The 24,310-nt window shown below is 40.2% G+C and overlaps 1 protein-coding gene and 1 long non-coding RNA gene across 2 annotated transcripts in view; one reads left to right on the top strand and one right to left on the bottom strand.

Moving 5' to 3' along the window:
• Positions 1 to 24,310, bottom strand: part of LOC143764291 (uncharacterized) — a 364,277-nt gene that overhangs the window by 339,134 nt on the left and 833 nt on the right. The window lies entirely within an intron of this gene.
• Positions 801 to 23,505, top strand: LOC143764283 (indolethylamine N-methyltransferase-like). The gene is made up of 4 exons (XM_077249716.1): positions 801 to 854; positions 18,491 to 18,717; positions 20,773 to 20,980; positions 22,613 to 23,505. Exons 2-4 carry the CDS (start codon positions 18,567 to 18,569, stop codon positions 23,040 to 23,042), a joined length of 789 nt encoding a protein of 262 aa, XP_077105831.1. The 5' UTR covers positions 801 to 854; positions 18,491 to 18,566; the 3' UTR covers positions 23,043 to 23,505.

Genomic DNA, 24,310 nt, shown 5'->3' with positions numbered 1-24,310 from the left:
ACATGGACAAAGCACACAAGGGATTTGGGTTTGTTTTGCTGTAATTTTTCCAAAATCTTGATGTCCTAAAGTGATCGGAGAAAGTTCACCACTGACGCGAGTGTGAACACAGACATATCCTTAGAGCACTAAGGCTACGTTCCCGTGATCAGCTTTTCACATTGCCCATTTCCTGCACCAATTAGCCAAAATAGGTCACTTGGATTTTGTCAAAAATGCGCAGAGTAAAAAAACTTACCAAAAACTGATTGTGAGAACAGAGCCTAAGTATGTGTTCACACAGTGCGTTTTTATTATTTTTTTTATGCTATTGCCAAAAAATCAAACGATTTGATGCGTTTTGTGTTTTTTTAATATTTTTTTTTTTAACTTTTTTTTAAGTCACAACATGTCAATCACTTCAGTGTGCTTACAGCGCAGATCAAAATGCTCCAAACTGCACCAAAAGCGCATAGAAAAAAAAGCAGAAAAGCTCCATGTGATCGCACTCTTCACAGCTGAGGGTTTGCTACAATTGTATGGAGTCTAAACAATCATCTCTGAGCTAAAGCCACCAGCAGCGCACATACAATGTATCAGTCTGGGCTGAGAGGACTCTTGAGCTTGGATACAACTGTAACAAACCCTCAGCTGTGAGAAGGTTTCTTCAGCCTTTGGAGATTTGTAAAAGGATGCAGGAGATTCGGAGCAGATGCAGATGGTGGTGCGGGGGTTAATGCGGTGGGTGGGGGTGTTGGCAGGGAGGTGCGGCTGCGGAGCTTGTATACACCTGCACCAAGCAGCGATACCTCAGTCTGGAGCTGCTGCTCGGCCACTTCTGCTGCCTCCTCTGCTCTCAGCTCATCTCCTCCCAGGTGAGTCCGGCGCAGTCACTGTAGGTATACATTACATTACTGATACTGTATTGATCCTTAGTTACCTCCTGTATTATACCCCAGAGTTGCACTCACTGTGTACATACATTACATTACTGATCCTGAGTTACATTCAGTATTATACTCCAGAGCTGCACTCACTATTCTGCTGGTGCACTCACTGTGTACATACATTACATTACTGATCCTGAGTTACATTCAGTATTATACTCCAGAGCTGCACTCACTATTCTGCTGGTGCAGTCACTGTGTACATACATTACATTACTGATCCTGAGTTACATTCAGTATTATACTCCAGAGCTGCACTCACTATTCTGCTGGTGCAGTCACTGTGTACATACATTACATTACTGATCCTGAGTTACATTCAGTATTATACTCCAGAGCTGCACTCACTATTCTGCTGGTGCAGTCACTGTGTACATACATTATACTACTGATCCTGAGTTACATCCTGTATTTTACTCCAGAGCTGCGCTCACTATTCTGCTGGTGCAGTCACTGTGTACATACATTCCATTACTGATCCTGTGCTACATCCTGTATTATACCCCAGAGCTGCACTCACTATTCTGCTGGTGCAGTCACAGTGTACATACATTACTGATACTGAGTTACATTCTGTATTATAGTCCAGAGCTGCACTCACTATTCTGCTGGTGCAGTCATTGTGCACATACATTACCTTACTGATCCTGTACTGATCCTTAGTTACCTCCTGTATTATACTCCAGAGCTGCACTCACTATTCTGCTGGTGCAGTCACTGTGTACATACATTACATTACTGATCCTGAGTTACCTCCTGTATCATACCCTATAGCTGCACTCACTATTCTGCTGGTGCAGTCACTGTGTACATACATTACAGTACTGATCCTGAGTTACCTCCTGTATTATACCCCAGAGCTGCACTCACTATTCTGCTGGTGCAGTCACTGTGTACATACATTACATTACTGATCCTGAGTTACCTCCTGTATTATACCCCAGAGCTGCATGCATTATTCTGCTGGTGTCCAATCCACTACCAGAATAGTGAGTGCAGCTCTGGGGTACAATACAGGATGTAACTCAGGATCAGTAATGTAATGTATGTACACAGTGACTGAACCGGCAGAATAGTGAGTGCAGCTCTGGGGTATAATACAGAATGTAACTCAGGAACAGTATAATGTATGTACACAGTGACTGCACCAGCAGAATAGTGAGTGCAGCTCTGGGGTATAATACAGGATGTAACTCAGGAACAGTATAATGTATGTACACAGTGACTACACCAGCAGAATAGTGAGTGCAGCTCTGGAGTATAATCTAGGATTGGTAATGTACAGTTATTATGCTGTTTAATATGTTTGTGCCAAGGTTGATACTCTGTGACAGGGAGGATACCTATTTTAGCTGGAGCTGTGCATCTTAGGACATATACACATGTATAATAAATCCATGATTCAGCTGTCGGTGCATCCATTGGTGATGAGACACATCTGTTATAGTCCCAGGTGTTATAGAGGGAGCGCACCTCCTGTCATCTCCCTAACCTGCTGGGGATTGTAGTCTACCACCTTTGACATCTTGTTGCTGTGCTTCCTGATGAGTCTGTGGGGTGCTCTGTCTGGTTTTGTTTCTCAGTTGCTTGTTCAGTTGTTTGCCGAGAGAATAGAATTGTTACAATGTGTCGGCCTCTGTTTTCCTATGACAGTTATCCGACTCCGGTACCTGTGACATTTCATGTGTATGAGGCAGCTACACAGAACACTGCCATGTTCAGTTACTACATGGAGATATTGCGTGTCTGATCCTTGAAATAAAGGTGAGCTGTGACATCACCTATTGTGAATGGTGGATCCAGTGTTATCTACTATATATAGAGGTGTTATCAGTCATTGCACAGGAGGAGGAGGGGAGCTGTGACATCACCTATTGTGAATGGTGGATCCTGTGTTATCTACTGTATAGAGGTGTTATCAGTTATTGTACAGGAGGAGGAGGTGAGCTGTGACATCACCTATTGTGAATGGTGGATCCTGTGTTATCTACTATATATAGAGGTGTTATCAGTCATTGCACAGGAGGAGGAGGGGAGCTGTGACATCACCTATTGTGAATGGTGGATCCTGTGTTATCTACTGTATATAGAGGTGTTATCAGTCATTGTACAGCAGGAGGAGGTGAGCTGTGACATCACCTATTGTGAATGGTGGATCCTGTGTTATCTACTGTATATAGAGGTGTTATCAGTCAGTGTACAGGAGGCGGTGGTGAGCTGAGACATCACCTGTTGTGAATGGTGGATCCTTTTTTATCTACTGTATAAAGGTGTTGTACACACTCATTAGATGCTTCTAAACTGACTGTACGGTCAGTCATGCTATTGCTGCTAATAATGATGTGCATTTCCTAGAACATGAAGTTGAAGCCTAAAAAAAAAATGTCACTTAGTGGGAGAATTGCTAAGTTGCTTTATATTTTGTGATGATGACATAAATTTAAAGGGCACCCAATATGGGAACATCTTAAAGTGCCCAAAAGCAGTTCTTAACCATTCGGAGGCATGTTGACATTTTCTCTGCTGCGATACTTTATTAACCCCTATTGCCTCACACCAATTAACGCGGCAGCACCAGTCATAACCAGTTGGCACCAGCCCCACTAAATGGTAAAAATGTTGCAATAGATACAAGTTTGCACAATGTGAGAACCTAGCAGTAGCTGGACTCGTTACAGCTCCAGTAATCCTGTGTAAGGCCAGTTTCACACGTCAGTGCCTCCAGTACGTGTATTGACAGTTCTCTCACATACTGGAGACACTAACAAACGTAGACCCATTAAAATGAATGGGTCTATGCACATGTCAGCATTTTTTGACAGACCGTGTGTCCATGTGCAAAACACGCAGACATGTCCGTTTTTACCCAGACACACTGTCCGCAAAATATGCCACACACGGTCACACAGAGAACAGTGCACACTGTCCTCCATGTGCACGGACGGCCGCCTGGGAAGAAGCGCTACTGTAAGCGCTGTTCCCCTGCATGTGGTGCTGAAGCTGGCTGTCATCCCTTCTCCCCTGCTTGGCCAGTGAGCAGGGGAGAATGAATGAAAGAAAAAGCCGATGTGGGGTCCCCCTCTGCTTTTAAACCAACCCTGCAAAATTCACAGGTGTGGGCTGCTATTCTCAGTCTGGTAAGGGGCCATGGATATGGGCCCCCCAGCCTAAAAACAGCAGCCCACAGCTGCCCAGAAAAAGGCACATAATAGATGCATCAATTCTGGAGCTTTGCCCAGTTCTTCCCATTTGCCCTGTAGCTGTGGCAAGTGGGGTAATGAGGGGTTAATGTCACCACCCCATGTTGGGTTTTTCTTTCATTCATTCTCCCCTGCTTGCTGGCTGAGCAGGGGAGAAGGGATGACTGCCGGCTTCAGCACCACGCACAGGGGAACAGAGCTTACTGTAGCGCTGCTTCCCCGGAGGCCGTCCGTATGGTACTGATGTAGTACACGGTTGACACACATGTGCCATACGTAGTATACACACGGACACTGATATCTCCGGTACCATTTTTTCCAGTACCAGAAATATCAGGAAACTGGCCTAATCCCGATATCAGAAACCAGGATTATACAGCAAAGTAGCACTCCCTACGGGCAGGGCTGGTTTTAGGCAAAGTGGGGCCCTAGGCAAAAGCTTAAAATGGGGCCCCAAATACTAACATATTGCACATCACACAGAAGCATTTCTATTGTATTTACATGCACTGAGTTCAGGCCACTAAACAAGTGTGATCGACAATACTAAAGTCGTTCAACGCTTGCTTCCCGGCCTCTTTACACTAACTGAGAAAGAATGATGGGAACAGAACAATCACTATTGGATCTGTCCCCATAGAGTATCATGTTATCAGCAGCACATCTACAGTTTACACCGGGCAATGTGCTGCTGAGAACAATGATTTTTGTTCCGGCATAAAGTATCCAATCACTTGATGAATATGCAGCATTTTGCTTGTTTAGTATAATACACCCCATAGTTCTCCATATATTATAATGTTCCCCATAGTCCTCCATATAGTATAATACACTCCCCATGGTCCTCCATATAGTATAATACACTCCCTATAGTCCTCTGTATATTAAAATACACTCCTCAGTCCTCCATATAGTATTATACACTTCCCATAGTCCTCCATGTTGTATAATACACTCCTCATAATTCTCCATATAGTGTAATGCACTCCTCAGTCCTCCATATAGTATAATGCACTCCTCAGTCCTCCATATAGTATAATGCACTCCTCAGTCCTCCATATAGTATAATGCACTCCTCAGTCCTCATACAGTATAATGCACTCCTCCGTCCTCCATATAGTATAATACAATCCTCCGTCCTCCATATAGTATAATACGCTCCTCAGTCCTCCATATAGTATAATACACTTCTTATAGTGTAATATAATGCACCACCATAGTCATCCATGTAGTATAATTCACTTCCCATAGTTCTTCATGTAGTATAATGTATTCCCCATAGTCCTCGATACAGTATAATGCAGCCACCCCACAGAGTATAATGCAGCCTCGCCATACAAAATATAATGTAAGCCCCTCCATAGAATATATGGTAGCCCCCTCATAGAATATAATGCAGCTACTCCATAAAATATAATGCAGCCCCCTTATATAGTATAATTTAGCTCCTCCATAGAATACAATGTAGCTTTCCTCAAAGAGAATAATGCAGCCCCATAGAATATAATCTAGCCCCCCATAGAATATAATGTCCCCCCCATAGAATATAATGTACCCTCCATTGAATATAATTAACCTCCATAGAATATAATGTACCCCCATAGAATATAATATACCCCTCATAGAATATAATGTCCCCCCCATAGAATATAATGTACCCTCCATCGAATATAATTAACCTCCAAAGAATATAATATACCCCCCATAGAATATAATATACCCCCCATAGAATATAATATACCCCTCATAGAATATAATATGCCTTGCCAGGCCTCGACCAATCAGCGACGGGCACAGTCTGCCGCGAATTCTGGAATCATCATTGTACATATACTACGGGGACATGCATATTCTAGAATACCCGATGCGTTAGAATCGGGCCACAATCTAGTAGAATATAATACAGCCCAGCCATAGAATATAATACAGCCTCCCCCATAGAATATAATGTAGCCCCCATAGTATATAACACAGCCTCCCCATAGAATATAATGTACCCCCATAGTATATAACACAGACTCCTCTATAGAATATAATATGCCCCCATAGTATATAAAACAGCCTCCTCCATAGAATATAATGTAGCATCTCAAAATACTGTATAGAATGAGGGTAACAGACAGCAAATACAGTGGAATGGAGGCCTAAAATGCCCAAATGTTTAGCCCACAGATAGATCTGGCATCTGACGGAGATACAACAATGTTCAATATGTGAACAAGCAAAAAAAAAGGAGGGGGCTCTGGATTGCTTTGGAATAAAATAATCAGGATTAAGATGCCAAAAAAACTCTTCCTAGCCACTGATACCTGGGGCTAGGTCTATATGTAATAGGCAGCAGCAGCAGACAGTAATGGAATGGACCCTGTTGATGTATGCAATGATATCTATATAGCCACATACAGTGCATTCCTTGCACTGATATGTATAGAGCCACATACACTCCCCTGCCTACCTAGCACTGCAATCTATATACTCCGTAATTATTCCTTAGGACTGTTGGTTTAGCTGAATTTGTGTCAAATCTGATGGTATACCCACATTAACTGATAAACCCCCAAATCTGACCGTATCTCGGCAGCAGCTCTCCCTACACTGTCTGAGTCAGGAGCTGAATGTGACGAGCAGGGCGGCGCCAGGTCTCTTATAGACCTGATGACGCTGTGTGGCCAGCCAATCACTGCAATGCCACAACCAAGATAGCTATGACATTACAGTGTGTGGCAGACAATCCCTGCATGTTGATTGGCTCTGTAAAGAGCGCCAGTCATGCATGGCGGGGACTCAAGCTCCCACCGGGCAAACCCAGAAATGCTTGTTGCTCGGCGAGTACCACGAGTACAGCGATTCTTGGGCGAGTAACAAGCATTACCGGGTATACTCGCTCATCACTATTCCACACCCATTTTCATGCTTTATATCCTCATGGTTTTCCTATGCTAGTTGTCAAGATTAAGAGCTTGCGCAGCTCGACACGTGTCGACTTTAGTGCTAATATGTCGTTTTAATTCTTCTTATTATTTTAATCTCTTAACGACCAGGGGTATTTCAGTTTTTGAATTTCTGTTTTTTTGCTTCCCTTTTTCCCAGAGCCATAACGTTGTTATTTTTTTGTCAAAATGGCTGTGTAAAGGCTTGTTTTTTGGGGGACAAGTTTTACTTTTCAACGACACCATTGGTTTTAACATATCATGTACTGGAAAATGGGAAACAAATCCCAAGTGCGGTGAAATTGCAAAAAAAAAAAAGGGCAATTCCATCCACAGTTGTTTTTTTTTTTTTAACCATGTTCACTAAATGCTAAAAACTGACTTACCATTATGATTCTTCAGATCATTACAGATTTGTACGTATACACCAAACATGTCTAGGTTCTTGTTTATTTAAGTGGTGAAAAAACAATCCAACACTTAGTAAAAATAAAAAGGTGACGGCATTTCCCGAGACCTGTAACGTCTCCATTTTTAGTGATCTGGGGCTGGGTGCAGGCTTATTTTTTGTGCGCCAAAACACAACATTGAAGCATAAATTCACAAAAAAAGTAGAAGTAAAAATATCTTTTATTTTAACCTTGTAAAAAATACATAAGAACAGTGCCAGGTTTATATTATGACAATCAAATTACAATTAACACAACCAGAGCAAGTTTGAATTAAGAGCAGAGGTGCACCCACTAAAATGTGTAGCACCACGGGGTCAGCATGGGTATATAGATGGAGGGTACAGGCTCAATAACAACCAATAAATAAAAAACTAAAGTGCTAGTGCATAAAGTGTCATAATGGTTGTAAATTCCTCACTTATCTACTGCATATAAGTATTACTAATAAGATCACAGTCCGTCAGAATCAACCAGCAATAGAGCCACTACTTGTCCCACAAAACAGTGTTCCCATCAGGTCATCTTACCCATGTTCCTGTCCATGTGCACACACGCGCCCCAACGCACGTTTCGCCCTCTGCTTCCTCGGGGGGCAACGTCATATTTTTTTGTGCGCCAAGTTGACGCTTTTATTGATTTTGGTGTAGATATGATCTTTTGATCACCCGTTATTGCATTTTATTGCAATCTAGTGGCGATTTGAATTTTTTTCGTCTTATTCCGTTTAGCAATTGGGTTAATTTTTTTTATATTGATGGATTGGGCGATTCTGAAAGCGGCCATACCAAATATGTGTATATTTGATTTTTTTATTGTTTTATTTTGAATGGGTCGAAAGGAGGTGATTATAACATTCACACTCACATGTGTGACACATGTGTGCTATTTGACCAAGAAGAGAGTGATGGAGTGCTACGCCAGATGACCTGGCCTCCACAGTCACCAGACCTGAACCCAATCGAGATGGTTTGGGGTGAGCTGGACCGCAGAGTGAAGGCAAAAGGGCCAATAAGTGCTAAGCATCTCTCGGAACTCCTTCAAAATTGTTGGAAGACCATTCCTGGTGACTACCTCTTGAAACTCATCAAGAGAATGCCAAGAGTGTGCAAAGCAGTCATTCAAGCAAAAGGTGGCTACTTTGAAGAACCTAGAATGTAAGACATATTTTCAGTTGTTTCACACTTTTTTGTTAAGTATATAATTCCACATGTGTTAATTCATAGTTTTGGTGCCTGCAGTGTGAATATACAATTTTCATAGTCATGAAAATACACAAAAATCTTTAAATGAGAAGGTGTCCAAACTTTTGGTCTGTACTGTATAATTATATATATTATATAATATTTTTTTTAAATTCTTTGCATTGTTCAATAATTTCTATTGAGAGACTAGAAACTGCAGTACTCTGGCTCTGCTATACACAGGTGATGATCAGATCGCCTGTGTGTAGCAGAAAGGCGCAATTGCTATAAGCGCCGACCACGGGGTGCGTTCATGGCAATCTTGCAATGACAACCATAGAGGTCTGCTGCAGACCTCTGGATGTCATGCCGACCCATCGGTGTCCCTCGCTCATGCATCGGGGTCACCGATGGCCAGGATTAGAAATGCGCTTCTGGTATGCACGGGTTAAATGAGACAGATTGCTGTTTATAGCGAAAATCAAGATCTCCTGTGAGTGCCATCCACGGCTGTTTTTCAGTAGTATTGTCAAGACAAGCATAGGGGTCTTCAGCACACCCCTCGCAGGAATGGTAGCACATTGGCACCCTAAGATCAAGTCCTAGGCTTGCCAATGGGCACCTGGAATGACACGTCTCCCTGCTTGAGCGCGTCAAATTACACTGTCAGAGATTAACAGTGGCATTTTAGATGTTAACTGCGGGTAGAGCGCCACCCTACCCCACCTGTGGCTGTTAGAAGCAGATGATGGCTACTTCATACTTCAGCCATCATCAGCTGAGAGAATTTTCGGCTCGGCGTGCAAGCCCGAATCAAAGTCAAAGAGCCAGTATAGGATGTATCAGTTAACCCTTTGGAGTGACTAACAGCAGTGTGGTTTTTTTAATAATAAAATTAATAAGTAAAAATAAAAATTGAGCAATAATTGTGCACACAATGTACAGTATGTTTGGTCTTTATGCATCCAGAGTACTTCTGTCTTCAAAACACAAAAATAAAGTTACACATAAACGAGTAAAAAACATGAACTTTAGGTGACAGAAGGAATATAAATATCCTTGTGGGACACAATAGTGCAATCAATATGATGGTACTACTTAAATCTACCGCAAGCAGACAAGGAAAATTTGGCAGTCAAATTTATATATAACAAATTTTTGAACAACAAGGTATGTTTCCTAAAAATATTCTGCCCAGATCGACAGCAGTTGCCCAGCAGTTGAGATTTTCCCGAGACTCATCATCGACGACTTTCGGAAGATCTTTCCTCAACGTAGACACAATAACCTCAATTTTGAACAAAGACGGGCTTTAAAAGAATTACAATTATTTGATGATGTGGTCTACAAGGCAGCTGACAAATGGGAAAACATTGTGGTCTGGCCAGTCACCAAATATGAAAAAAAGGCATTTAAACTGGTTGAAGGATAAGCATACACACTAGAAATTATCTTTCTCTCCCCTTGCCTCCTTCTCTGCTCAGCTGCACTCCATTCTGGATGTAGCATTGGAAAGGGGCATCATTATTAAACAGGTTTTTGAAGGTCTCATGGTTAAGTACCCCAAGATACCTACCTTCAACTTACTCCCTAAGATCCAGAAGGATCCCGTGAACCCTCCTAGCCATCCAATAATGTCAGATATAGATGGTCTATGCGATCTTGTGTGAAAATGTATCGATTATTATTTAAAACCACTAGTAGAGATGCTGCCATCATTTTGTCAAAGACACTACGGACATGTTAAGGAGGGTCCACGGGATTTTTGTGGAATTTGATATGCTTTTGGTTAATGTGGACATTACATTCCTCTATACATGTATTGATCACGAAAATGGTCTCAATGCTGTCCGATTCTTCCAGGGGACTTCCATCTGGGTGACCATACTATTGGGTTGGTTCTTGAGCTGCTCCTGTTCATCCTTACTCAAAATTTCTTTGTCTTTAAGGATAATTTCGGGTTGTGCGCTCGTGTATGCTAACCTCTTCCTAGGGTACTGGGAGCAGGGCTTGTTTGGTGACTCAGGTGCCCAGGCCATAAGCCATGTGCAGTACTGGCTAAGATATATTGATGATTTGTTGATTATTCGGCAGGAATGAAAATAAACCATTATGGACAAATAAGACACTACAAAATTTAATTAGACTAAAACAAAGGGCATTCAAAATCCTGAAGGCTGAGAATATAGAAATAGCATTTTAGGAGTATAAAGATCTAAGTAAAAAATGCAAAAAATAAATCAAGCTAGCAAGGTTATCCATACAGAAACAAATTGCCAGTGACATTAAAATAAATGCCCAAAAGAAAAAAAGATGGTATAGGCCCCTTTAAAAGACTATTATAGAAAGATAATAATAGAGGACAAAGAAAAGGCTGAGATATTAAACAGGCACTTTTCATCCGTGTTCACCAATGAACTAACTGTTCCAGGGATTATTCAACAAGGCAAAAATCAAAGTTGACCACATGATATCATTAGTCTAACACAAAAAGAAGTATGCCTGCGTCTGAGCAGATTAAACATTGACAAATCCCCCGGCCCAGATGGCTTTCATCCATGGATACTGAGGGAATTGAGTTCAGTAATTGACAGACCACTGTATCTCATATTCTTAGACTCTCTTGTAACAGGGGTGGAGCCACAGGATTGAGGGAAGGCTCACGTGGTACCAATATTTAAGGAAGGTAAGAATATTGTAGATAATATAATAACTGACAACTAGCATGGATTCATGAAATTCATGAAATATAGGTTGTGTCTAACTAACATGTTGGGTTTCTATGAGGAGGTAAGTGCAAATCTGAATGTTGGTAATGCAGCTGATGTAATTTATCTGGATTTTGCAAAGGCATTTGATACTGTACCACATAACAGCCTTATGCTGAAGCTACACGGGCAAAGACTGGGGAAAACTATATGTAGATGGGTAAGGAATTGGCTAAATGACAGGAAACAATGGTACATTTTCTAAATGGGCTATGTCAGTTGTGGGGACCACAAGGATCTGTACTGGGGAGCATTGGGGACCGCAGGGATCTGGGCTAGGACCAACTCTTTTAACCTTTTTATTAATGACCTTTTTAGATGGGATTGAGAGTAAAGTGTCAGTCTTTGCTGACCACATTAAACTTTGCAGGATACTAAAATCTGACCTTCATATTACAATTTTGAAAAACGATCTAGCTAAAATATCTGAATGGGCAAACACTTGGCGAATGAGATTTAATGTAGATAAATACAGAGTAATGCATCTGGAAGGGAGTAATCCTATTGCTGCATATACACTAAATGGGGCCATACTTGGGACTACAGAACAAGAGAAGGACTTGAGTATTCTGGTTACAAGTAAGATGAGCAGCAGTATTCAATGTCAAGCAGCAACCATAAAAGTAAACAGGATTTTAGGGTGTATAAAAAGAGAGAGAAAATCCTGCAATCCCAACATATTGCTACTCCATTATATATTGCTTGTGACTACTCCATTATATATTGCTTGTGAAGCCACATCCATATCTAGAATATGGGATCCAGTTTTGGGCCCCTCATTTAAAAAAGGACATTCAGAAATCAGAGTTAGTTCAAAGGTGGCAACTAGACTATTACAAGGGATGGAGACCTCTCATATGAGGAGGTTGGAAAAGTTAGGTTTGTTTAGCTTAGAAACAAGACACCTCACAGGGGACTAGCACAGGACTTTTTGCTTCCAAAGAAGACAGAAGGTGGAAGAAAGGCGATTCCGACAGCTAAATAAGAAAGGGTTCTTTACAGTTAGAGCAGTCAGAATGTGGAATACTGACCACAAGCGGTAGTATTGGCAGACGCCATAACAGCTTTTATACAAGGGCCAGATGATTTCCTCAGTACACAAAACATTGTGGGTTATTGAAAGAGTACATCTGTAAATGCACCATTAGATGCAGAATCTGCTTATGATCCGTCAACTAAAATGGTCATCACAGTTGGTCAATCCCTCAGGATGAAGTGGATTTGCTCATCTGAGGCCAATTTTGAAACAAAGGCAAGGGATCTGTCTGATAGATTCTCTGAAAGGGGGTATAGTAAAAGTTGCATAAAAAAAGGCATATAAAAGGGCAAAGCTAGCTTTGCACAACCAACTGCTCAATTAAAAAAGAAATGAGATATGAGAGATGGACACTTATGATTCATCTCTACATACAATCAGTATTGGGGCACCATGAGATCTATATTAGAAAAACATTGGTCTGTTCTACATACGGAACCTTCTCCAAGTCCATATTTATCAAAATTCCCACTGATGACTCCAAAACGGTGTAAAGACATGAGGGTCATCTTGGTGAAAAGTCAGTATATCCCACCAAAGTCAAACCCCTTTGGATCGAAAGGACCCACGAATGGCTGTTTTCCATACTGACACTGTCTGACCTGCACCAATGTCTCTCGCAGTTCCACATTATCCTCTGCCTCTGGGGAACATGAATACACTATCAAACACTGTCAAGCACATCCTGGGATATGAGATAAATTACATAAGAAAATGTGGGGGTACTTCCCTCATGTCAATGTGTTTTGGTGATTACAGACCATAATGAAAACATGTCTTTGACAATTTCTGGGAATTGTAGGAACTGACGATTAGCCATAAGAATATAGACAGATGATAACTGGAACATAGGCCATTTTTGCATAATACTATTTTCTTCTATTTTATTCAGAATAGAAATTAAGCACTTCTTTCACGACTCCCCTCTTTTTATCATCTGGTCTGCCTTGCCCTAGCTAATCGCTTCCTGTTACTCAGGTCTGTGAGATAACCCCACTTCACAAAATACGCTGCTTATCCTATTTATATCATGGGATACCAGTCTTGCTGCGTATCCATTCAGATTATACTTGTGGGTCAGACCTTCTGTTCCTTCTAACCCTATGTCTATCAAGGAATTATTATGAGGGGATGATATACAGTAGATATATTTTTAGGACATAATATAATATAGACATTTTTATTAATATATTACAATGTGTTAGAAAATAAAATATAGTTTCTATTTGTTAGTATAATTCATAGAGTTCATATTGTTAATGAGTCGTTGAAAGTTCTTTATTTTTTATCAGACCATTGGTCTTCTGCAATACAATCAGCCAAATCTACTGATGTTTACATGTTGCAGAATATGTATTCACGTTGGAGTGCAGTTATCAAAGCAGACCCAAGGGATGACTACTTTAGCTAGGAGTCAGTATCGATTTTAGCTTTAGGGTATGTGCACACGTCCAGATTTCTTGCAGAAATTTCCTGAAGAAAACCGGAAATTTTCTGCAAGAAATCCGCATTTTTTTTTTTCGCTTTTTTTTTAGCATTCTGCAAGCGTAATTAGCTTGCAGAATGCTAAAGTTTTCCAAGCGATCTGTAGCATCGCTTGGAAAACTGACTGATAAGTTGGTCACACTTGTCAAACATAGCGTTTGACAAGTGTGACCATCTTTTTACTATAGATGCTGCCTATGCAGCATCTATAGTAAAAGATAGAATGTTTAAAAATAATAAAAAAAAAATAAAAAAAATGGTTATACTCACCTGCAGCTTCCGTTCCTATAAATGCCGGTGTGGTTCAGGACCTTCCATGACGTCGCGGTCACATGACCGGTCTCGACCAATCACAAGACCGTGACATCATTGCAGGTTCTTCACCGCACACCAGCTATAGAAACCGAAGCGGCAGCATGCAGCTGAGAGGCGGGAAGACATCGAAGGTGAGTATATGACTATTTTTTATTTTAATTCTTTTTTTTGGACCAATTATATGGTGCCCAGTCCGTGGAGGAGAGTCTCCTCTCCTCCACCCTGGGTACCAACCGCACATAATCTGCTTACGTCCTGCATGGTGGGCACAGCCCTGTGCGGGAAGTAAGCAGATCAATGCACTCCTAGGTGTGCGGAATCCCCTGCAATTCCGCATTTTAATGAACATGTTGCTTTTTTTTCCGCGATGCGATTTTTTCGCAGAAAAAAAGGCTACATTTGCACAAAAAATGCGGATTACACTGAAAATAATGGGAGGCATATGTTAGCGTTTTTTTCGCGTTTTTATCACGTTTTTATAGCGAAAAAACGCGAAAAATACTGAACCTGTGCACATGGCCTGAAGTTTACCTGGAAAACATTTGCAATTAGAACTGAGAATTTTCCTTAAAAGCATAACAAATAACTTTATCATCACTGCAATGATTAGTATCACTAAAATTGCTTGAATTAGGAAATGAATTACACCCAATATCCATCCACCTATTCCTTTACTCAAATTCAAAATAATCAGAAATATATGACCCCGAGGCTACAGGGTCCAGGAGAGGGGAAAAAGACCAGAAACAGGGCGCTGATCTAAGGGCAGATTATTTAGTTCAACTCAATATTCAAAGGCTAAATTGCTCACCTTTGGTGTGGCCTGTATCATAGCGTATCGACCTTTGTGGTCTGAATGAGATGCCGTGTCTCCCTGATATGCAGCTATAGTCTGGATACAACGGATCTCTCAGCCAGGAGACCGTGGAGTGAAGTTCAGAAAAAAAAAAGGGTTCATCCAGTCTGTTCAGCTCTATATATTATATTGTTATTAATTTTAAATAAATTACTGAAGATTTGTAATACCTCTGCCAGGTGCCTGTTACCTGGGAGCGCTGAACAGACTGGATGAACCCTTTTTTTTCTGAACTTTAAACAAATTCAAGGGATTTAACCATGAAAGCCATTCAGGGAGGGGTAAATCATCCAGTGAATTGGCTTTTCGCACCCCGTCCTTTATCACTTCAGCTTGTTCTATATCATGGGTAACTCTCATTAGACCTGAAGGATCTATATAGGGGCAACTATAAAAATGTCACCTAGTCTATGCATACCAACACATATTCATAGATGCCCAGCTTTAGAAGCTGTATGAAATTAATTTGAGGTAGCTGAAACAGCTACAATGGTCAGGCGGTGCAGTTTTTTCCACATTTAGGCAAACACAGATTACTCATCCCTATACTTATCTAGCAGCAGCACAATGGAATTCTGGGGTCACCCAATTAGCTTTTACCTGACTTACCATTGTGCCCTTAGACTGATGCGTCAGTCCATGACAAAGGGCACACATAATGAAGAATAGTGCCCTAGGCAGGCAGTACTTACTGTCCACTCTCCTCAGTCCATCCTCTTCTTTAGCACCTGATGCTTTTGCCATTCTTCTTTATCCGGTGCAGAGGCCTGATCTTGCAGACTCTGGAGTAGTCGTAGGTCCATCCCCCCCGACACCTGCACAGTGTATATTTATGTATTGAAATCAACAACATGTCTTTAACAATTTCTGGGAATTGTAGGAACTGACCATTAGCCATAAGAATATCGGCATGTAGACAGATGATAACTGAAACATATGCAATAATGGCATAATACTATTTTCTTCTATTTTATTCAGAATAGAAATTAAAGGGAACCTGTCACCACGTTTTTGGAAGATGGGATAAAAATAGCGTTAAATAGGGGCAGAGGTGGGCATTACATTAGTGTGTTTGTTATGCGTTTATTACCCACCTAAGTTGCCGAAATACCTTTGCAAAGTCTCCGTTTTCGCCTGTCAATCAGGCTGGTCTGGTCAAAAGGGCGTTGTCTTCCCCCAGATTTTGCGTAGTTTTCCGTTGGTGGCGTAGTGGTGTGCGCATGCCCAAGGTCCCGAATCCTCTGCCAGGGGATTTAAAAGAGCGCGCTGTTCGTTTTCATTGGTGATCGGTGGGCGCGGCCATCTTCCTTTGGCCGCGCGTGCGCAGAAGCGGCGCTCTGCTGGCCGCGGCTTCAGGAAAATGGCCGCTGCGATATCCGTCCTGATCATCACGCACTGCCAGTAAATGTTGACAACTTCATTAACCCTTTAACTGCCGATACACCTTTTAACAGCGGTAGTTAAGGGTACTTAAACCACAGCGCCGTTAATTAACGGCGATGTGGAAAAAGTGTATAGCGCCCCCCAGAGTCGGATTTTCTCCGGGGTCTCGGTTGCTGGGGTAGCCGAGACCCAGAGAACGTGATTCGGGTCGGTTTTTACCGACCCCGGGATGCGATCGCCGGTATTAACCTTTACCGTCGACCGCAAAAAAAGCGCGATTTTCCAATTAATTTCTCTCTCCTCCAATGTGATCGCACATCAGAGGACAGAGAAATGGGATCCCTGATCCCTCCCCGGTAAAAAAATGGTTTTGTAAATATTGTTGCAAAAATGAGAAATCGCTGGTCAACTTTTAACCCTTATAACTTCCTAACAAAAAAAAAATTGTTTCCCAAATTGTGCTGATGTAAAGTAGACATGTGGGAAATGTTATTTATTAACTATTTTGTGTGACATATCTCTCTTATTTAAGGGCATAAAAATTCAAAGTTTGAAAATTGCAAAGATTTTCGCTATATTTCCATTTTTTTTCATAAATAAATGCAAGTAATATCGAATAAATGTTACCACTAACGTGAAGTTCTATATGTCACGAAAAAACAAACTAAGAATCACCGGGATCCGTTAAAGCGTTCCAGAGTTATAACGTCATAAAGTGACAGTTGTCAGAATTGTAAAAATTGGCCTGGTCATTAAGCTGCAAATTGGCTCCGTCACTAAGGGGTTAAACAAAAAACATTGTTCATTCTATAGACAAAGAGGTCATGAGGAATCATATGATTACATGATGTGACTTCATCCATTTTTAATATTTAGTGTCTGAGGTATTTTATGAACTATGCAAAAAACATCTTGTATTTATTTTATGTATGAAGAGGTTCTTGTATTTACTGGGGTATTCGGGAACAATGCTGAGGTAGTGGGGTGGTCATGTGTTGTAGAAGGTTTCAACAATGGGTTGGTGATGTTCTTTTATTATTGTAGGTCATCCATGATTAGTGTTAAAAAGACAAGTTAAAATTGTGGTTATTTGAGAAAAATTAAATACAAACTTAGATGGACCCTAAGGGTATGTGTCCACGTTCAGGATTTGGTCAGGATTTTTCATCAGTATTTGTAAGCCAAAACCAGGAGTGGAACAATTAGAGCAATCCTGAACATGGACACATACCCTAACATGAAATGTGTAGAAACTACATCTTGTCCTACAAAGACGACATTTTGAAGAATTGATAGAAAAAGAAAATTAAAAAGTCAATAGCTCTATTGTGCTAAAAGTGAAATGTATTTAAAACTTGCAGGATTATTTTCTTTTTGTTTATTTTTGTTAGATTTTGTTTTATTTGTTATTTATATTTCCAGTACTGTAGGAATATACATCACTCTGGTGCTTGAGTAGGGGTCCAGACTGTAAATTGTGCAGTGAACGAGGAAAACGTTTAAACAAAAATCCAACATTTTTTAACGTTTAGTTCCCTATATCTGGACCTTCATATGGTATAGCGCTATACCACAGCGGCAGAGGTCACATTCCCGCTGCGATACCACTCTGCAATTCTTCTCTTTACATAAACTGCAATCATTAAATTTTGAATTGCCGTTAAAAAATTTTGTTAGTTCACTGCAAAATTGAGTGCCGAGTTTCTCTCTAGTTGCTTTTTACATAAATTTTATATTCATAGTTTTTTTTTATTATTATTATTTGAGGACTTTATGGTATACTGGGTGATTGTATGTCATCCTATTTATTTTTTTCTGTCCGGTCCAAAGGAGGCTCAGATCCTGATCTGGCTTCATACTTTCCATAGTGACCTATTAGGAAAATGTAAGTCATGGGTTGGTAGAGAGTAAAATAAATTCTGCATGTGAATTTATGATCACTTGAACTTTCTTCATAGATTGATTCCTGCTGATTATATAAAGACCTCGAGCATCGGTGGAGAATTCACCACATCTGTGATACAAGATTACACGATGGCTTCCAGTCCCACTAAGTTCTATCTTGAAGATGACTTTGATTCCAAACAATTTCTGGAACAATATTTTTCAGATAATCCTAAGACAAACTTGAGTGCTGATTTCTTGGAATTTCCTTTGAATAATCTTACAAAAACTTTTAGTGAGGGTATGTATCTTTTTGATTGTATAGTTATTTGGTTTTAAATAGTTGGAATAAGTTAATAAATATAAAATAAGACAAATATGTTTTTCTCTGTGGGATTGGATCAATCACTATTTTAATCCTTTTCAACTGCTTCCCAACATGGGATTTTCCTTTTTTTTTTTGCTTTTGTTTCTTCGTTCCACTCTTTCAAGGGCCATAACTTTTAATTATCCTGTCAAAATAAATACAAATGAAGCTTTCATATAGATCTGTTTGTTTTTTTTGTTTTTTAGGACGAGTTGTATTTTTTAATGAACACCATACATTTTAACATGAGGGACAAAATTGCAAAAAAAAGGGCAATTTTACAATTGTTTTTACAATAAAGTGACTTGACAGCATGATTCTCAAAGGTAGTACAATATATAATTTATTGTCGACAGTTGGATGGCTTTTATGCTATTTTTAATCAAAAACAGTATTACTAAGAACTCTGCTTTTTAGATGCACTTTTGCTTTTTACTTATTTACAGCAGGGCTTTTCCTCATTTCGTTTTTTGTAGGTTCTGTAGGCTTTATGGCCAATGTGAACATGCGTTTATGTGCTGCATGTATACCAACTTAAATCAAGCCTAATATTTGTGGGTTTTTTTTGTATTTAAAAAATGTAGTTTGTGTTGCCATATTCTGAGACCCATAACATTTTACATTTTATGTCAATAGGGCCTTGGTTTTTTTGCGCCCTGATCTAATGTTTATATTGATACCATTTATGGGTAGCTACTGTTTTGTTTTCTCCTTACTGTACCATTTGTGGTGCTGCAGCATTGAAAAAGCCGCAATTCTAAAATTTTAGCTACATGGTTGATGTCCTCCATACTGCCCCACAGCATGAGGAATACATGGTTTCCCAAAAAACAGTATTTTATTCACTAGAACACATGCACATGACAAGTACCATACTGCCCCAAACACTGACATAGTATTCTCTCTAGCCATGAAGAGGTGGTGACTCCTAGATAAGCTCAGGGCACAGGGATGGTAAAGTTAGCGTCACGGTGCATGGTCAGGGAAAAAGCAGAAACCAACATTCTGGCTGTTATTGCAGAGTTTGCTGTCTGATAACTGGTACCAGGTAGTTGGCTTAGGACTCGCGACCACATTAAATCTTGAGTGTCACCACAAAGCTTTAACATTTTCATACAACACAAGTATTATAAAAATAGTAGAGCAAGTCTACCTTCCCGAAGAAGCCATCGTAAAACCATGTCACCCTTAACAATACACTGGTCACAAATAAGATGACAACAATTAATGTAACTGACAATGTAACAGCCTTAATATTATTAATACTGGGACAGATATTAGTTTTTATATCCAGAGTGGTACATGTTCAACACATGTTATTGTGTTCATCTGAAATAAAAAAAGCTTAAAATGGAGTCCAAAGTCGTAAGTTTTGAACTTCATTGTTTAATTGAAGTTTGTAAAGAGCCGCTGACAAGGTTAATCCAGGCGGTAAATCTAAAAAACTTCCATGAGCTTGAAGAAGGGGTAGGTTCTACTCTGAAATGCACTACAAGGAATTGGAAGCTTTTTAAACTTACTGGCTGGATTAACCTGTGTCAGCGGCAGCGCACGGGATCCACCTCTTGGTCTGCTTGGCAACAATACATAAACAGTGATGTATAATCCAATTATGGCTACTGCTCCAGAAACTGTACTCGCGCCAAATGGAGAGAGGGCATAACAAGTAAAGGAGAGAGGAGTGCGATGGATCCATGGCGCTGCCACTGACAAAGATTAATCTAGGCAGTAAGTATAAATAAGTTCCATGAAACTGAAGGACTAGACTATACTTTGAAACACTCTACAATAAATGAGAAGTTTTTTAAACTTACCGCCTAGATTAACCTTTGCCAGCGGCAGTGCCAGGGAATCTCCTTGACTTATGTCCTCTCTCCATTTGTTGTTAGTACAGTCGCCTGAAACGTGTATAATTAGTGGATCAAGAATCACAATTTAAAAACATTAAGCTGTATATAGATGTTTCATTATTTGGATTTTTTTCTGCAGGTAAAATTAAAGGCGATACCTTGATTGACCTCAGTGTTGGTCCCATGGTTTGTCATTTATTAGCAGCCTGTGATTATTTCAAAAACATCATAGTGCTGAAGAGCAGAGACAGATGCATCACTGAGCTGAAAAAATGGGCGGACTCACAAACAGGACTGCTTGATTGGGGTCATGTTGCCAAACGTTATGTAGACCCAGAAGGAAAAAGGTGAAGTATTTGTCCAAACATTGGTGGAATCTCACCGTCATTGTCATTGTTGCTATTATTCAAGGGACATGAAGGAAATCCAGATCTATCAAATGCTTAGACAATACCTTTTCCCCACATCAATTGTGTATTTGTGTAATATTAGTCTGTTCAAAATCAATTTTCAGAAGTTAGAAAAAAACTTTATCTACTCCCATCAAAAATTGTTTAATTCATGGGTGCAATAATTTAATAATTGGTGTTCGTTGGCAAATTAGGGCTCTGTTTTCATTGCATTTGGTTTATATATTGGAGACATAAAGCCAGAGTATTCTCCAATGTATACATCCAACATATACCTTTGACAAATACAACTGGCCAAACAGTGGCATAGGTTGCCCATTGACCACAATGCCTAAAGCGTCGTGGGGTTTTTTAGGTGGCCCAATGTATATGAAAGTGAAGCTTGCTTTGCTTTCTAATACAATGAAAGAAAGGTATCCCCGGATGCTCTTTTGTCCTTAGTGAGGTAAATTGAGCTCTATGGCTACATTAGGCATACTGACCTATAGGAGTTTTCCCAGTGTAATTGATAAAAACTGATCACTAGAAGAAGGTATAAGTGTATTGTCTGTTCTTAAAATCTAAGATGTGAGTTTCGGTTTGATTCAAGTCTTTTCTCTTCTACTGGAAGCCAAACATCTAGACACCACTGAGCTCAAACCCATGTTAGGTGGCTGTTTATGGAGTAGGCTCAGGAGCTGAGTCCTCTACACACATGGTGGATTCTGGCTGTTACACATCTGCCACTAACAGCCGCAATCGGAGCTACACTAACCTCTTATTACTGCTGTTAATCTTTGGAAGCTCAAACAGTGACATTTAAAGTAAGTGGTCCAGAGTGATCACTGATCCATGCTCCCATAGGCCCCTACCAAGGGATCATGGGTCAGTGCCTTAACCATAGCAGTTGAGACACTGCTGAAGATCCCATATCTATGGTTTTGGTTCATAGGGGTCTGTGGTTTTAATAGGTTCTAGCCCCCTAAGGAGACTGGAATAAAAAGTAAAACAAAAAAATATAAAGTACATAAAAATTCAAATCACTTTTCACTTTTCCCTTTACATTTAAAAAATGTATAAATATATATAAAAATAGACTGTCGCTGTGTAAATAAGTCCTATATTAAAAGTATAACATTATTAAAAAATAAAAGCCGCAAAAAGGAAAAAAACTGAAATTTCACAATTGCTGTTTTTTCAGTTAAGAAAAAATGTAAAAATATTTTAAAAGCATAAAAAAAATGGAATAATACCTTTTCCCCTACTTACTAAATTACAAAAAAATAAATAAATAAATAACAAAGTGTATTTGGTATAGCCACATCTATAAAGCTGCATTTTATTAAATGTATAAAAGTATAATTCAGAAAGTTTAAAATAATGTTTTAAAACTATTTATCCCAGACTGGAAGCTAAGTTCAGAAAAAAATAATTATTAAAATCAGTCAAAACATTGCATCTTCCACAATATTGTACCAATAAAAGCGACAGCTTTCCATGAAAAACAGCAAGTTTTCACTCACTTTACAAGTCTTAGAAAATGATGACAAAAACACATTTTTCATACTTACTTATGTTTTCCTATTTCAGTGAAAACTTTCAGCAGAAAGAAGAAAAGGTGAGATCAGCAGCTCAACATGTTATGAAAATTGATCTTGAGAAAGAAAACATAATAGAACCGAAGGTCTTACCTCCAGCAGATGCTATCATCAGTGCTGGGCTCATGGATTTCGTCAGCAGAGACGACGAAAGATACATCGGATATCTCAGGAGGTTCTCAAGGTTGCTGACACCTGGAGGACAAATTTTTTTCATTGCGGGTGTAGATGCAACACAATACACAGTTGGGAAAGACAAGTTCCATGCTATGAATTATAATGAGGATTTTGTCAAGAAAGCTCTAGTTAGAACAGGTTTTGTTGTTGACCATTCTGAGGTTAAGGAAAGAACAGCTGTCAGTGACCTTAGTGACTATAAGGGTGTCCTATTCATGGTAGCTCACAAAGCGAGAGAGGTCTAAGTAGAAACATATCTCTTGTCTTGTCTATCTTAATTTCTAGAGTTCTTTGGTAAAGCTTTAAACAGGGCTTCATCTATGATCGATCATATTTACCTATAAGTTTTAGAGAAAATCGAGTTAAATGACTATTCCCAAGTTGTTTCTTGAGTAGCTCAGAGCTATGCTGGCTTTTTACTTCCTAGTTGCTTGTTGGGTGGATACTCCTCCTTGAGAGACAGTTCTGTCCTGCTACAACACATTAATAGTCTCACTGCTTATTCTGAGTCTACACTGTTCTCTCTGTATTTATATACAGAGAGAGCAGAGCCTTTGAACATGCACATGAGAAGAGAACTGCTCTGGAAGGTGCAAATGGTGGGGGCTGAGGGATTGTGATACTACAGGATTGATGAGAGCATTTTGCTCAGGAGAACAGAAGGAGGGGAATAGCTAAGGCTAGTTTCACACTAGCATTTTGAGGAGCTGCGGACTTCCTCTGTGAAGCCCCGCCCCCAGCCGCACCTCCACCTCTAGCTCCGCCTACTTCTGCATGCGGCCTACGTACCTATCTTTAACATTAGGTACGCAGGTCGTGTGGCTGTATGCGGATGCTTCTGCATGCGTCGTTTTGACGATGCGGAGAAAAAAATTGCTACAAGCTGCGTCTTACTCTGGTCGCCGCATCGTCAAAACGACGCATGCGGAAGCATCCGCATACAGCGGTATGACCTGCGTACCTAATGTTAAAGATAGGTATGCAGGCCGCATGCAGAAGTAGGCGGAGCTAGAGGCGGAGGTGCGGCCGAGGGCGGGGCTTCACGGAGGAAGTCCGCAGCTCCTGCAAACGCTAATGTGAAACCGACCTAACACTGCTGTATAAAAAATGGCTGTAGAGAGTTGACAGAAATTTTAAAGTTTATCTCATTTCCTACACTTACTACATCAGTATGGCACACACTTGATCTGGCTCTGGTGTCCATACTCCTTGTAAACAAGCTTCTACAAGTATCACCAACTGTCATGGTGGCATCAGGATCTCTGCAGATTCTCACACTGTTCCTTCTTACTCAATTTATAGCTGTAATCAGAGCAGGGCGACAACTCTAAGTGCTACATCTCCTAGGCAGGTTAGCAAAAGTTAAATCTTTGCAGAGCTAAGTTTGTTAATCCCTTAAGTCAAATGCTTTGTGATAGTCATGTCTGCTCTCTTTCTATTTAAGCTGGCTTGGCTATGCAGGTAACGCCAGCTACAGTTTGTCTATACTGGTCTAGAGAGGTGGACACTTCCT

Source organism: Ranitomeya variabilis, chromosome 4, assembly GCF_051348905.1.
Source record: "Ranitomeya variabilis isolate aRanVar5 chromosome 4, aRanVar5.hap1, whole genome shotgun sequence".
In the NCBI taxonomy this organism is placed as follows: domain Eukaryota; kingdom Metazoa; phylum Chordata; class Amphibia; order Anura; family Dendrobatidae; genus Ranitomeya; species Ranitomeya variabilis.
Note: the sequence above shows the minus strand (reverse complement) of the source record. Positions and strands in the feature narration are given on the sequence as shown.